The sequence below is a fragment of the Carlito syrichta genome, unplaced genomic scaffold (assembly GCF_000164805.1).
Source record: "Carlito syrichta isolate Samal-C Ts95f unplaced genomic scaffold, Tarsius_syrichta-2.0.1 Scaffold279568, whole genome shotgun sequence".
In the NCBI taxonomy this organism is placed as follows: Eukaryota; Metazoa; Chordata; class Mammalia; order Primates; family Tarsiidae; genus Carlito; species Carlito syrichta.
The window spans coordinates 18,549-31,579 of NW_007223664.1; the positions used below are offsets into that span (position 1 = coordinate 18,549).

General features: G+C 40.2%; 1 protein-coding gene across 1 annotated transcript; it reads right to left on the minus strand.

Moving 5' to 3' along the window:
- Positions 1–2,442: 2,442 nt before the first annotated feature.
- STX11 (syntaxin 11) lies at positions 2,443–4,004 on the minus strand. The gene has a single exon (XM_008052516.2). The coding sequence runs from the start codon at positions 3,998–4,000 to the stop codon at positions 3,137–3,139; it is 864 nt and encodes a 287-aa protein (XP_008050707.1). The 5' UTR covers positions 4,001–4,004; the 3' UTR covers positions 2,443–3,136.
- Positions 4,005–13,031: the final 9,027 nt, after the last annotated feature.

Consider the following 13,031-nt stretch of genomic DNA (forward strand, 5'->3'; position numbering starts at 1 on the left):
TACTTGGAGGCTGAGGCGGAAGGATCACCGGAGCCCAGCAGGACGAGGCTGCGGTGGCCGGGAGCGGCCACTGCACTCCAGTCTGGGTGACAGAGTGAGACTCCAATTCAAAAAAAAAAAAAAAAAAAGATCTGTTATGCAGCCTCTACAACTTCCAAGAACTCTTTCTGGGACCTTCTGACTCCTGGTTTGGGAAGAATTAAAAGCAAGCACTGGCCAAATTGAGCAGAATAGCTACTTTCTGCTTACCTGTTTTGGGGGGGACATCTCATTTCTTCTTCAGAACACACTTGATATACAAGGAAATAGAAATACCATAGTGCAAACAGTTTCATCATTGTAGGAAAAAAGCTCTAATATTCACAGAAGATAGGATCTTCTTTTCTTTATTCCATTTTATTCAAGACCATTAACAGAAGAATAAGCCTTCATTTTTCCTCTGAACTTAAAAACTCTCAATTTACTTGGGTCAGTCTAAGAGAAGTCATGTAATAACAACAATAATGAACATAGCACTGAGCACGCACCAGGCACTGTTCTAAGTGTTTTCACATATTCAGTCATTTACTTCTCACAACAACTCTTTGAGGTAGATAAAATTACCTTCCTTTTACAGATGAGAAAACTGAGACACAGAAAGATTAGGTTAAGTCATACAGCTAGTATGTGGCAGAATATTTAAACCTAGGAAGTGGGGCTCAGAATCTGTACTTTTTTTTTTTTTTTTGAACTGGAATCTCACTCTGTCACCCAGACTGTAGTGCAGTGGCACGCTCAAAACCACTGCAGCCTCAGCCTACCGGACTCAGGAGATCCTTCCACCTCAACCTTCCAAGTAGCTGGAACTACAGGTACGCACCACCACACCCGGCTATATTTTTTTCATTTATTGTAGAGATGAGGTCATGCCAAGTTGCCCAGGCTGGTGAACCCCTGAGCTCAGGCAATCCTCTCACTTCCACCTCCCAAAGTGCTGGGATTACATGTGTGAGTCACCGAGCCCAGCTCAGAATCTATACTCTTAACCACTATGCCACACTCAGGTGTTACTAGGCTGCAGGAAGAAAAAGTCTTGCCTTTCCATTGGCAATGGTTCACTCACTCTCTTGGTGCAGTGAAGTACAGTCTTTGCCAGATTCTCTAGCATAAAATGTGGAGAATCAAAAAATACACAGAGCCTGGAAACAAACTTATTTTTATGATGATTCTAAGCAAAGAAAATGCCTTATGAGTTAAACAAGTCACATTTATGAATGCTTATTTCTTGTGGAAACTAGCTGTCAGTCTCTATTTATAATATCTCTTCACTAACATGAAAAACAGCAATGGAGCTATGTGAAAGACTCTCCCCTCTCTCTTAGGGAAAGAGAATGTCAAATGTGAAACATGGCCTTGGATTTAACTGAGAAAGAAATCTGAGCAGAGCCTGGTGGGACTCGGTTTCCACAATTTTCATATTTAACCATGAAATTAAAATTAAGTACGGGACTAGATTTTCCTGGTCATCAGCAAGTCAAGCAGTGAGCTCTAGAATTCACATATTCCTCTTTCCATTCCTTTTAAAATTCCACCTTCTGAAGGACCTGAGAACTGTGACCACTGACTAACCTGGCTCATATATTAAGTAGTGAGTAGAAAGAGTTAAGAGCTGCTCAGAAGGAGGACAGGAAACATGGTATAAATGGGGATAAGGGCATTACCAAATTTGAAAACGAAACCAAATCTCTAAAGACTAATGGTTTTGCTAAATTATTGTAACTCATGAGAGAAAGCAAGACATCCTTGTGTGAATTATTTGAGATTTTCATTCCCCCCCACTCAGAGTTCTGTTGTAGCCTCAAGTAGCTAGTAGAAAAAAATGTTTTTAACAATAGCTGAAAATTGACAATTTCAATTTTAACAATAACTGAAAGCAATAACTAAGACTTAAAGGATCAAGACACAAATGTGTAAAAGGGATATTTACAATGTAATGTTGTTTATTAAACCTACTTGAAACATAGTATTATTTTATTTTAAACCATTCCATTTCAATGCATGAAAGAAATGGCCCACAGTAAGACAAATATAATATTTCCAAGAACATTATTATATTATCTCTAGTTCTCTATTTGTTTTTAACCTTCAATACCTGTCTTTATCACCATAACCAACACAGATTGTTCAAAATAAAGTTTTTTGAGCTAAACTGGACTATGGAAATGCAGACTGGAGTGAGATAAACTCAAAACAAGCAAACACTAATAGCCAGAAAAGTGTTTTTCTTCAGAGTTATATGCCATATTTACAAAAGCAAAGTTAAACCATTGGTCATTTTGTATACACTTTAATGAATATTAGTATTTTACATTGACATATATGTGCATATGTCATCAAGTAAAAAGACATTTTAAATAATTTTATCTGTGAAGAATACATAAAATGTGACTGATACTTTGAGTGCTTGTTCAATATCCAGTGCTTTAAAATATTTGGAAAAATAATCCCACAATAGAATCTGATGAAAGATATTAAAAGCGAAGAGATAAGGAAAGTGTTCAATGTAATTTTAACAAGTAGGTGAAGATGTTGGCCACCACCGAGCAGAAAGGAGGTCTACGTTTGAGGAGAATCACAGAGCATAAACCAGATAAAGAACCAGAAGGAAAAGACACACAGTTTTTCTTAAGGCCAGTTTTTCACTCAAAATTGCACAGAACCAAGGAACTTTCATAACAGAGTAAATAAAAACTAAAGTTGCAACCATGAGTTCATGCTATGAGTAGATGCAAAACTGATGTCCTCCTTGAATCTTTATGAGGTGTTACGCCTAGGACATTTATCTGACAGTCACATGTGGCGTCAGTTCCTTCTTTGGCTCCTATCAAGAGGGTAAGAGTGCGATCGTCACCCGATGACCTCACACAACCCTATCGGGATCTCTGTACTGCAGAACTATCGGGCGGTATCAGCCATCTTTCTGAGCACGAGTTGGGTTGGAATTCTTGAACGGGGCACTTCTTTCTCCAAAGGCCGAGTTCTCCAAGGGGTAGGGCAACTCTCCCCAGCAGAGGGCCCGGCCTTTGGTGGTCCTTCCCCGCGCGCTTCCGGGCCACATCTCCATCGACGATGGGCGGTGAGGGCTCGGGCCGGTCTGCTAGTTGAGGCAGGGACAGCAGAAGCAGCAGAGGGTCCGGCAGGGGTTCTTCTTCTTGTACTGCACAGCCTTGCGCACTTGCGCCTTGGCCTGGCCGGTGTAGTCGAGGGTCTTCTGCACGTTGAGCTCGATGACGTTCAGGGTGTCGGCCTGCTGCTCCACCAGCACCGCCATCTGCAGGAAGAGCTCGTGCACGTCGCGGATGCGGCCCTCCAGGCGCAGCAGCTCGCGGTGGCGGCTCTCGATCTCGTTGAGGGCGGCCCGCGCGCCCTTCACGTCGGCCAGCAGGTTCTCGGAGAACACGTCCCACTTGCCCTGTTCGAACATGTCCTCGATCTGGTCTCCCGAGACGTCCTTGCCCATGATCTCCAGCTGGCGCTGGATGCGGATCTTGCAGTTGTCGCGCTGCTTCATCTCCGCCTGGTTGTAGTCGTGCATGGCGCGCTGGAAGGTCAAGGTCAGCGCGTTGTACTGCGTGCGCGCGATGCGCGCCACGGCCGAGTGCGCCCCGTGCTGGGCCTCGGCAGCCTCGCTCAGCTCCTTCATGGCGCGCAGCCTGCGGTGGATGCCCTCGCCCCGCGCCTTGATGGCCTTGGCGATGGAGTTGGTGTCGCGCTTGATGCTGCTGAGGCGCCGCATGGACGTGAGGAAGCGGGCGTTCTGCTTTCCCAGCCGCTTCACGTCGACCGCCAGCAGCTGGTTTTCATCCTGAATGTCCTGGATGTCTCGGTACAAGGACTCCAGGATGTGGTCCGTTTCAAACACGATATCCTCGTGGGGCGAGTCAAAGTCATCGTCCCCGTCTGGGAACTGCTGATCATAGTGCTTGGACAACTCCACGAGTTCTGCTAGCCGGTCCTTCATTTTGCCTGCAGGTGGAGATAAATTCCCCTAGTTAGAGTCAAATATTTGCGTCCAGAAGACTGCAGTTTAAAATAGGGGAACAAGCCTGGCTCGGTGGCTCAAGCCTCTCATCCCAGCACGTTGGGAGGCCGAGGCGAGAGGATTGCCTGAGCTCAGGGGTTTGAGATCAGCCTGGCCAACTTGGCAAGACTTTGTCTCTACAACAAATAAAAAAATTAGCCAAGCGTGGTAGCGCACGCCTGTAGTTACAGGTACCTGGAAGGCTGAGGCAGAAGGATAGCCGGAGACTAGCAGGGCAACGCTGGAGTGGCGTTGAGCATGCCACTGCACTCCAGCCTGGGCGACGGAGTGAGACTCCAACTCAAACAACAACAGAAAAAAATCCCTTGGCCAGGCGCGGTGGCTCACGCCTATAATCCCAGCACCTTGGGAGGCTAAGGTGAGAGGACTGCCTGAGCCCACGGGTTCGAGACCAGCCTGGGCAACTTGGCGAGACCTCATCTCTACAATAAATCAAAATATTAGGTGGTCATGGTGGCACGCGCCTGTAGTTCCAGCTACTTGGAAGGCTGAGGTGGAAGGATCTCCTGAGTCTAGCAGGTCGAGGTTGCGGTGGCCGTGAATGTGCCACTGCACTCCAACTTGGGCTACAGAGCGAGACTCCGACTCAAAAAAAAAAAATAGAGACACATTCCCATCCATTGGATACCATGTTCACTATCTGGATGACGACTCAGTAGAAGCCCAACCCTCCCCATCATGCAATATACCTATAGAACAAGCCAACACTTGTACCTCTTGAATCTAAACAAACAAACAAAAAACCCATTCTACTCAGCGTTCCCAAGTCTTTATTCCTGCATGTAGGTAATAGGTGCCCTGAAGGAGCTAAATGTCCTATGTCATTTTGTTTATTGGGAAAGGAATAATATGATTGAAAGGCATGAACACAATTGTATTTTAAGGCCTGTAGGCATCTGCAGTTCAATATCACAGGCACCCAGAACTCAATCAGCAATTTAAAATTCTAAATTGCATTGGGAAGCCATTTCTTTTCTTTGCTTTATGTTTTCCAATCATTACAGATCAAATAGACACAGAAAAATAAGAAAGAAAAAAACCTTTGCAAACATAAGGACAATTTACAAGGCTTTGGAGTCAATGCTGAATGTTGCCTATTTTGTGTCTATTTCAGCACTCGTGAGCATCCTCTTCTGTACATATTAACGACTCTTAAAATAATAGTCACTATCTAAATCATGGTTTTAAATAGTTTCTCTTTAAAATGTTGTAAAAGTAAAACATGCTTGAAGTAAAACAACAACAAAATACACAGAAATCTAAGTATACAATTTAGAAGTTGAGGTTTCATTATTCTTCTCCCAAATATCATTCTCTAATGGCAAGCATCATTAACATCACTGCTTTTAAAAACACTTTTATATGGAAAATTTTAATCATATGAGTCTGGTAGCAATAATATAACACACTCTCATTATCCATATACAACAGCAATATTTGCCCACTTTTAATAGCTTTTGAAACAAGTTGGCAGCACAAGCAGAATTTTCATGCTTTTGATAGGATGGTTCTGATCATTTCCTTGTTAGCAAGGCAAAATAATGTTCTCTATGTTCATTTTTTTTTCCTGGTAAAGTGAAAAACTTTCATTTTTAGTAGTATGCATACATGGCAAAATAAGGAATATTTTGCATTTATGCATGACACTTTGTGGCTAGAAACATTCTCTTTCTACTATGTAATTTGCAGAAAAGAGTGGAAAAGTAGTAGCACTTAATGGCTACACAATCTATCAGGGATCTTGATCTCAAATTAAAAGCTTCTTTTAAGTTGAAGTAACTAATTATATAGCACCACTAATGGAATGATGACAAGTTGGATTTAGTGATCAATGGAAAATGGTGAAATATTAACCATGTCCTTTCATCTACCATGGTCATTATTTACATAAATTTAGCAGAAGTTTTATTCTACAATGGTGATTTGTAATATAACAAGTTATCCTGCTTAAAATGCAATTTCTGCAATCTGGTGGCTAAAATCAATACCAGATCATCCCAACAATAGGGAAGGTGACTCTCCTGGAAGTTTGATTGAGAGGCAGGAAAAAAAAAAAAAAACCCAGCCTAGACCAAAGCTATGCTTTCCCTTGGCCTGAATTTCTTGACATTCAAATATTTCCTCACTTTGAACAAAATTTAAAGACAAATTGGGGTGAAATTGTAACATAGGGTAAATAGTGGGTTAAGATACTTAAAACATATATTTTAAAACTACCAGAGAAAAAACCCATTTACCCCAAAGACAATGAAAAGGCAACTCATGTCAGAAGAAATATAAAAGTCAGAGAACATAACTGTATGTTATGTATGCCTGGCACTTTCTAGGCACCCTTCACGTGATACCCTCTTTAGTCTTCATATGGACTCTATGAAGTAGATACTGCCATTATCAGAGTTGGTATGAGCACAGAGAGATGAAGGATTTTACCCAAGGTCACCAGTAAATGAACGGTCAGGCTCCACTTAAAGCACCACTTAAACACTACAGTAAATAAACTGTAGCAAATGTATGAAAGTATATTCATAAAACACTCCACTATTAAACACAGAAGTTCAAATTAAACTGCTGAGATTGTGTGTGTGTGTGTGTGTGTCTACCAAGTTAGTAGAAATTTTTACAAAATAATAATATTTTAGGTGGGTAAGTATTCTGGTAATTCTCAAAAAATGCTGGTAGGAGGGAAATTTGATAGATGACACTTTCTGAAGGACAGTTTAACAATATATATCAATACATACATCAAAATGCCTTTCAGAGGCCAGCATGGTGGCTCATGCCTGTCATCCCAACATTTGGGAGGCTGACGTGGGAGCTCCTACCTGAGCCCAGGAGTTCAAGACCAGCCTGGGCAAGATAGCAAGAACTAATGTCTACAAACAAATAGAAAAAATTAGCTGGGCATGGTGGCATGTGCCTGCAGTCTCAGCTACTCAGAAAGTAGAGGTAGCAAGATCACCTGAGCCCGAGAGATTGAGGCTGGGGTGAGCCGTGATCATGCCACCGCACTCCAGCCTGGTTAACACGGTGAGACCCCATCTCAGAACAAAAAAAAAATTCAAGTGTGGATTCGTTTAGACTAATGTACATTTATTCTAAGGGTGCATGAAAAGGCACATGAAACACATAGCTGTAAATATTCTCATTATCACATTATTCTTTACACAAATTCAGAAATAATTTAAAGCACAATAATGAGCAACTGGCTGCTACATAAGCCACAGAGTTTAGAAAACTATCTATGGTATGACAGCATAAATACTCTCTTAGATAGAAAAAAGCAAGTAAAGAGAAGAGAATGTACAGTCCTATCACATATATTCTTAAACAAAAACTTGAATAATACACATCAAAATGTTAACAGTAGTTTTCTTTGAGTTGTGGAATTATATATGACTTTAATCATTTCCTTGGGCTTTTCTGTATTTTCCAAAATTTGTATAATATCTGCATAGGTTTCATAATTAAATAAAACTCCACAAAACTACAAATACTATTTGTTTAAAAGAATAACTCTGTAGCTCCTTCCCTAAAGTGTATGCATTGCAATCAGGTTCACACCTTACATTACCTGGGGAAAATACCTTAGCTAGCTTGAATGGGGTTGAGCTGTATCCATCTGCATAAGTTGGTATCCAGTATGTTCTACTATGCAATGGGAAGATAGGATGGAATGGATACGTTTTGATGGACAAGGCAGGAGCAGGTGATCGACACCTTTCTTGTATCTTGGCCAAGCATTATGAGGCACTTTAATGGAAGGCAATGGGTGGCTAAGGGACAATGCCACACACCAGGAAATTAGGGGTTGTTTTAAGTATTGCACTAGGCCTAGACAGGTCCTACGCTCTATTCAAGTTGCTCTGTATTGCTCTCCTGGAACCATGAAAAAGCTATTTGGGGAAATAATCTCATCACAGTATGAAAAGCAAAGTGCAATTTAACCACATAGAAAATCGTCTTGGGAGATGTTCAGAAACAGTCATTTCTTCTCAAGACCTAACAACCATAAAGTCATAGGTCGTAAATCAGGTGAAGGCTTAAGCTCATCCAAGGGCCCAAATCTGCAGTGTGGTAATGAGAGAGAAAAGAAGAGTACAGTGCATGTAAGGATTCTCTGTGGAAGTGTAGACAAAATGAAGGCTTCACCTTGCCTTCCTGCCCACCTTCCCTGGCTCAGCCCAGCCCCAGATGAGTTTCTTCTACCGACACAGAAGTTTTCCTTATTGCCAGGGAGCAAACATTAGGAGAACTACAACAGGAAGTCAACTAAGAGGCTGCTATATCTAAGAATGTCTCCAAAAGAGTTTAAAATGTATACTTTGCTAAAGTTATTCCAAAATATAGAAGTGGGCACACACAAAAAATAAAAATAACCTGCATATCCAGTAGCTTAAATCCGTACTCTGAGATCTTAAAGAGAAAATTATGGTAAACGAGAAAGAAAAATCAAGCAATTCCACTGACCTTCCTGTCTCGCTGTGATAAAGAATAGTGTAATACACTTTGGTAAATTGTATTCACAAAGTTGCTAAAATAAGTCCTGCTTTGATTCACATGGAGATGAAAAATTCAAAAGAAAATTTACAACCTACCAAAAATCTGCTTCTGCTTTCTAATTTTCTTTTCAGGCATACACACATATCTGTTTTGAAAACTAAATCCAATAGGGGAGGAGGGAGAATTGCTTAAGCCTTCTCTCACTGAGCAATTTGATGTAAGAGGAAACAAAGGAACAAAGAGATAATGGTAGCTCGTGGCCCTCAGACTTTGGAGGCAAAAGTCATGTGGAGAACTTCAAATATTACAGATGCCTGAGGCCTTAGTTTCTGACTCAGTAGATCTCTAGGTGAGTCTAATGCAGACACAAATTTCCAACACATTCCATAGATACCTCTCATGGCAGCTTTCTATTCCTAAGTATGATGCAATTCTGCAGAAATTATAATAGTTCCCAGTTTGGGAGCAATGTTGATGAGCAAACAATTGATAGGATAGGAAAGAGGTAGCTATTGGCTTTTCTGCCCGCTGGAAAGCTGGTGGCTTTCATAAGCACTGCCTTCTAGCTCCATGGGATGGAGGTTAGATAAGGAACCAAGGTCAGTTGAGAACTCACTCTCCTAAAAGCAATCTACAAAGCCCAAAAGGTAGAGTAACCAAAAATGTTATAAATAGTTTATTTTGGCCCCTTCATTTTAAGATGGAAAATTATCATTGTTGCAGGCACTGACCTAAGGGTAATATGAACAAAATTGAAGATTGAGCTTTATTCTTATCATGCCCCCTCAGGTATGTGAATGAATTCTCTAAAGCATTCACAGTGAACAATGAAGGCTGGAAACATTTTTAGTTAAATATTCTGGCCATTGAAACATAGATCCTGCTGTGAAAAGCCTGTAATATTTGGCATATAGAGTCTTAAAATTTTTTTTTCATATCAGGAAGGAACAATTCAGAAAGCAGATTTCTACCTACCTCAGAAGATCAATCAGTAGCGGTGATACAACGTAAATAACCAATTCACTAAATGCTACAAAGGGCAAACATGAAAGTCATTTGTTCCCAGCTTGCCTCTAAGGGAACCATTTATAAATACAATGTATTTTCAAGTCTCTGATCATAAAGGAGAGGCTTTGTGCCTACTTACTCTAAGAGGAACAAGGAAAAAGTGTTCATATAGTATATTGTTATGGACTGAATTGTGTTTCCCTTCCCCCAATGGCACCCCACACAAAATTAATATAAGGAAGTCCTAATCCTAGTACTTCAGAATGTGACTGTATTTGGATATAAGGTCTTTAAAAGTGTAAAGGGTCAATTAAGTTGAAATGAAGTCTTTAGAGTAGGCCCTAATACAATATGACTGGTGTTCTCATAAGAAGAGGGAATTTGGACACGACATGGGCATACAGAGAAGAAGGACCATGTGAAGACAGAGGAGAAAGATGGTCATCTGCAAGCTAAAGAGGCCTCCAAAGGAGCCAACTCTGTTGACACCTTGATTTCGGACTTCCAGCCTCCACAATCGTGAGAATGAAATTTCTATTGTTTAAGTCATTCATCTTAAGGTAGTTTGCTATGGTAGCCCTAATAGAATGTTAAATGCATTAAACAAACTTTGCCTTACACCAAGACACAAAACCTTTCCCCATTGCACAGCAATATGCTAAATTATTTTTACAAGTAGTGAGAAACTTCAGACATGGGATATACAATGTAGGGCAGAACAAAGCATACATCAAGTCGTGTGGGTTTCATTATGGAGGTCAGCTTATAGATTGCAGAAGGGAAATAAATCCATAAGCATGCTAAGATCTTCCTTTTGTATTTATGACAAAAAATATATTTCATTTTAATGTAAGTTCAAAAAGTTAAGTATTTTTGTTTCAATAGGAACGAAAGTACACATTTGTACATCACACACACACACACACACACACACACACACACACACACACACACACACACACACACGCTTTTCCATGTGGTTTCCTGCTGTTTATGAAGCAAAAAATGTCTTGCCCTCAACATATATGTTCCAAATGAGGTCTTTCTCATAGTACCCATGTTCTGATTTTCAGAGTCTACCATACATCTCTCCTATGTCCTGATTTTATACCAATTTTTAAAGTACTGTTAATAAAAAAATGAGTATTATAAGCCAGAAAGTCCACCACTGGTCCACAGGGTGCTTTAGTGAGCCTTTGTGTAGGTCTATCTAGTATCCTTGTGAAAACTAGAAAGGGGCTCTTTCTCCGGATGGATGCAGCTCTGCCTCATGGCATTCAGCCTGGTGAGCTGAGCACGGGTGGTTTGCCAGCTTCTTTTCCTTGATGAAGTCACAACCTGTACAGCCCCATGGGATCACCCTGGGTACACTTTTCTCAACCTCCTTGTCCAATCTCTCCTGCCCACACATTCTCACCACCACAGTCATATGGAAATTCCACAAATATAGTGTCACAATAAGTTAGTAGTTCCTTTCCAGCACACACCATAGTAACACAACCCTTAAAGGACAAGGAGTATACTTTCCCCAACAGGTTGACCTAGACCCACAGGTAATAATTTGACTTCACTGAGTAAAACTGGTGCTTTGTTTCTTGATTTTAAAAATGAGTATCTAAAAGGGAAAAAGTGTTCTTTGAATTTCTAAAAATCATAGGCTAGGACAAAAAGAGCTTCTAGAGAATCTTATTTTCTTGCTTCTCTAAAGTTGATTTAAAAAAATACTTGCATTGGATCTTAAAGTGGGTTGGACAAGAATGCATTTAATATTTTCTTAGGGCTCATTCAAAGCACATTTTGAGAATCTGAAGAAAGCTAATTGAGATGGATTACAATTTCTACTAGTCTGAAGCTAGTAGAAATAATAATAAATGTCTCCTGTGTTTTCTGTCCTCTAAAGCAAAAAACAGAAAGGCATATAGAAAGCATTTTTGAGGAAGTCTAATCTGAAAGAGAACAGTTTCTACACTTTAATCAGTCTACTCATTTGATGCCCTCTGACACTTTCACTTTTCAGTTTCCTCAATCAGAATTTTCTGCCACTGTGTGAAGAGAAGAAGGCAGTTCAATATGGACAGACAATAAACAGCCCATGAACAGTTGGGATTTCACTTATAGCAATATGTTTTCAGATTTGTTCTGCAGAAATGCACTGTAAATTGGCCAGGCATGGTGGCTCATGCTTGGAATCTCAGCACTCTGAGAGACTGAAGCAGGAAGATTGAACCCAGGAGTTCAAGACCAGCCTGGGCAATATAAGTGAGAACTTGTCTCTACAAGAAAAAAAAAAAATCAAAAAATTTACTCGGTATGGCGGTGTGTGTCTGTAGTCCCAGCTATTTGGGAGGCTGAGGCGGAGGGATCACCTGAGCCCAGGAGGACAAGGCTGTGGTGAGCCATGATCATGCCACTACACTCCAGCTAACATTTATTAAGCACTTGTAATGTGCCAAGCACAATACAAAGCAATATGCAACTATTAATTCATTTATCCCTATAAGGTATTAGCATCGGCCTTGGTTTACAGGTGAGGAAACTTGAGGCCTAATGAGCGTACACAATTTGCCTAGTCACACAGTTAAAAAACATGGAGCTGAGATATAAAACCTGAAAGTGTGACCTGAGGATCCTTTTTAATCCACAAAGTTACACCAGCTTCTTTTTCCTAAGCTCCCTGAAAAGAAGGTTTCCAAAATTTTTAACCTTACAGAGAACTAATTCCCTAAGTAAGCTTTTATATTAGGAGCAATTATTATAATAACCTAGACCTGGATGAACCCATGAAAACATTTTCTCCATGAGAATCACTACTTTCTTTTGCACACAAATTTCTTCACTCAGAGTTTCCCCAACATTGCAACATTTCAGTTGTTAGAGCCCTCAGTCAGTTAGCAAGTTACCACCACTTTCCAAAAGTCCACAAAATCATTAACTCTCTAAAATAACAAAACACTGATACTTGAAGATGTAGGTTTTACAGTCAGGTACATAGAAGTGACAACCAGAAAGGAAAGTAGATGACCTTTCTAAGAGATAAAGGGAGGTGCACTCAAAGGTTAAGGGTTAAGTTCTCTGTACAAGTTTTTCCACTCTTATCTGTATTTCTATTTACAAACTAGAACAATTGTTCTACTTACATCTGATTTGTCTTTGGCCCTGAAATGTGAAGCAAACTTTTGCCTGGAAAATACAGAAAAGATCCATGTAGAAAAATAATGACAGGTAATAAATTTTGAGTACAGTTGGAAAACATATATGCCTTTAATTCATGCCTTTATATTTCATAACTATTCCATCAAGTATATTTTATAAGAAGAAGTCAATGGAATTTCTAAAATCATCAACAACCTTTTCTTTTCCAAATCATAATATCAGTTAAGGGAAATCCTACAGAATATTTATAACTCAAGTTCTTTCTTCAAATGCCGAAGGTATTCACTTA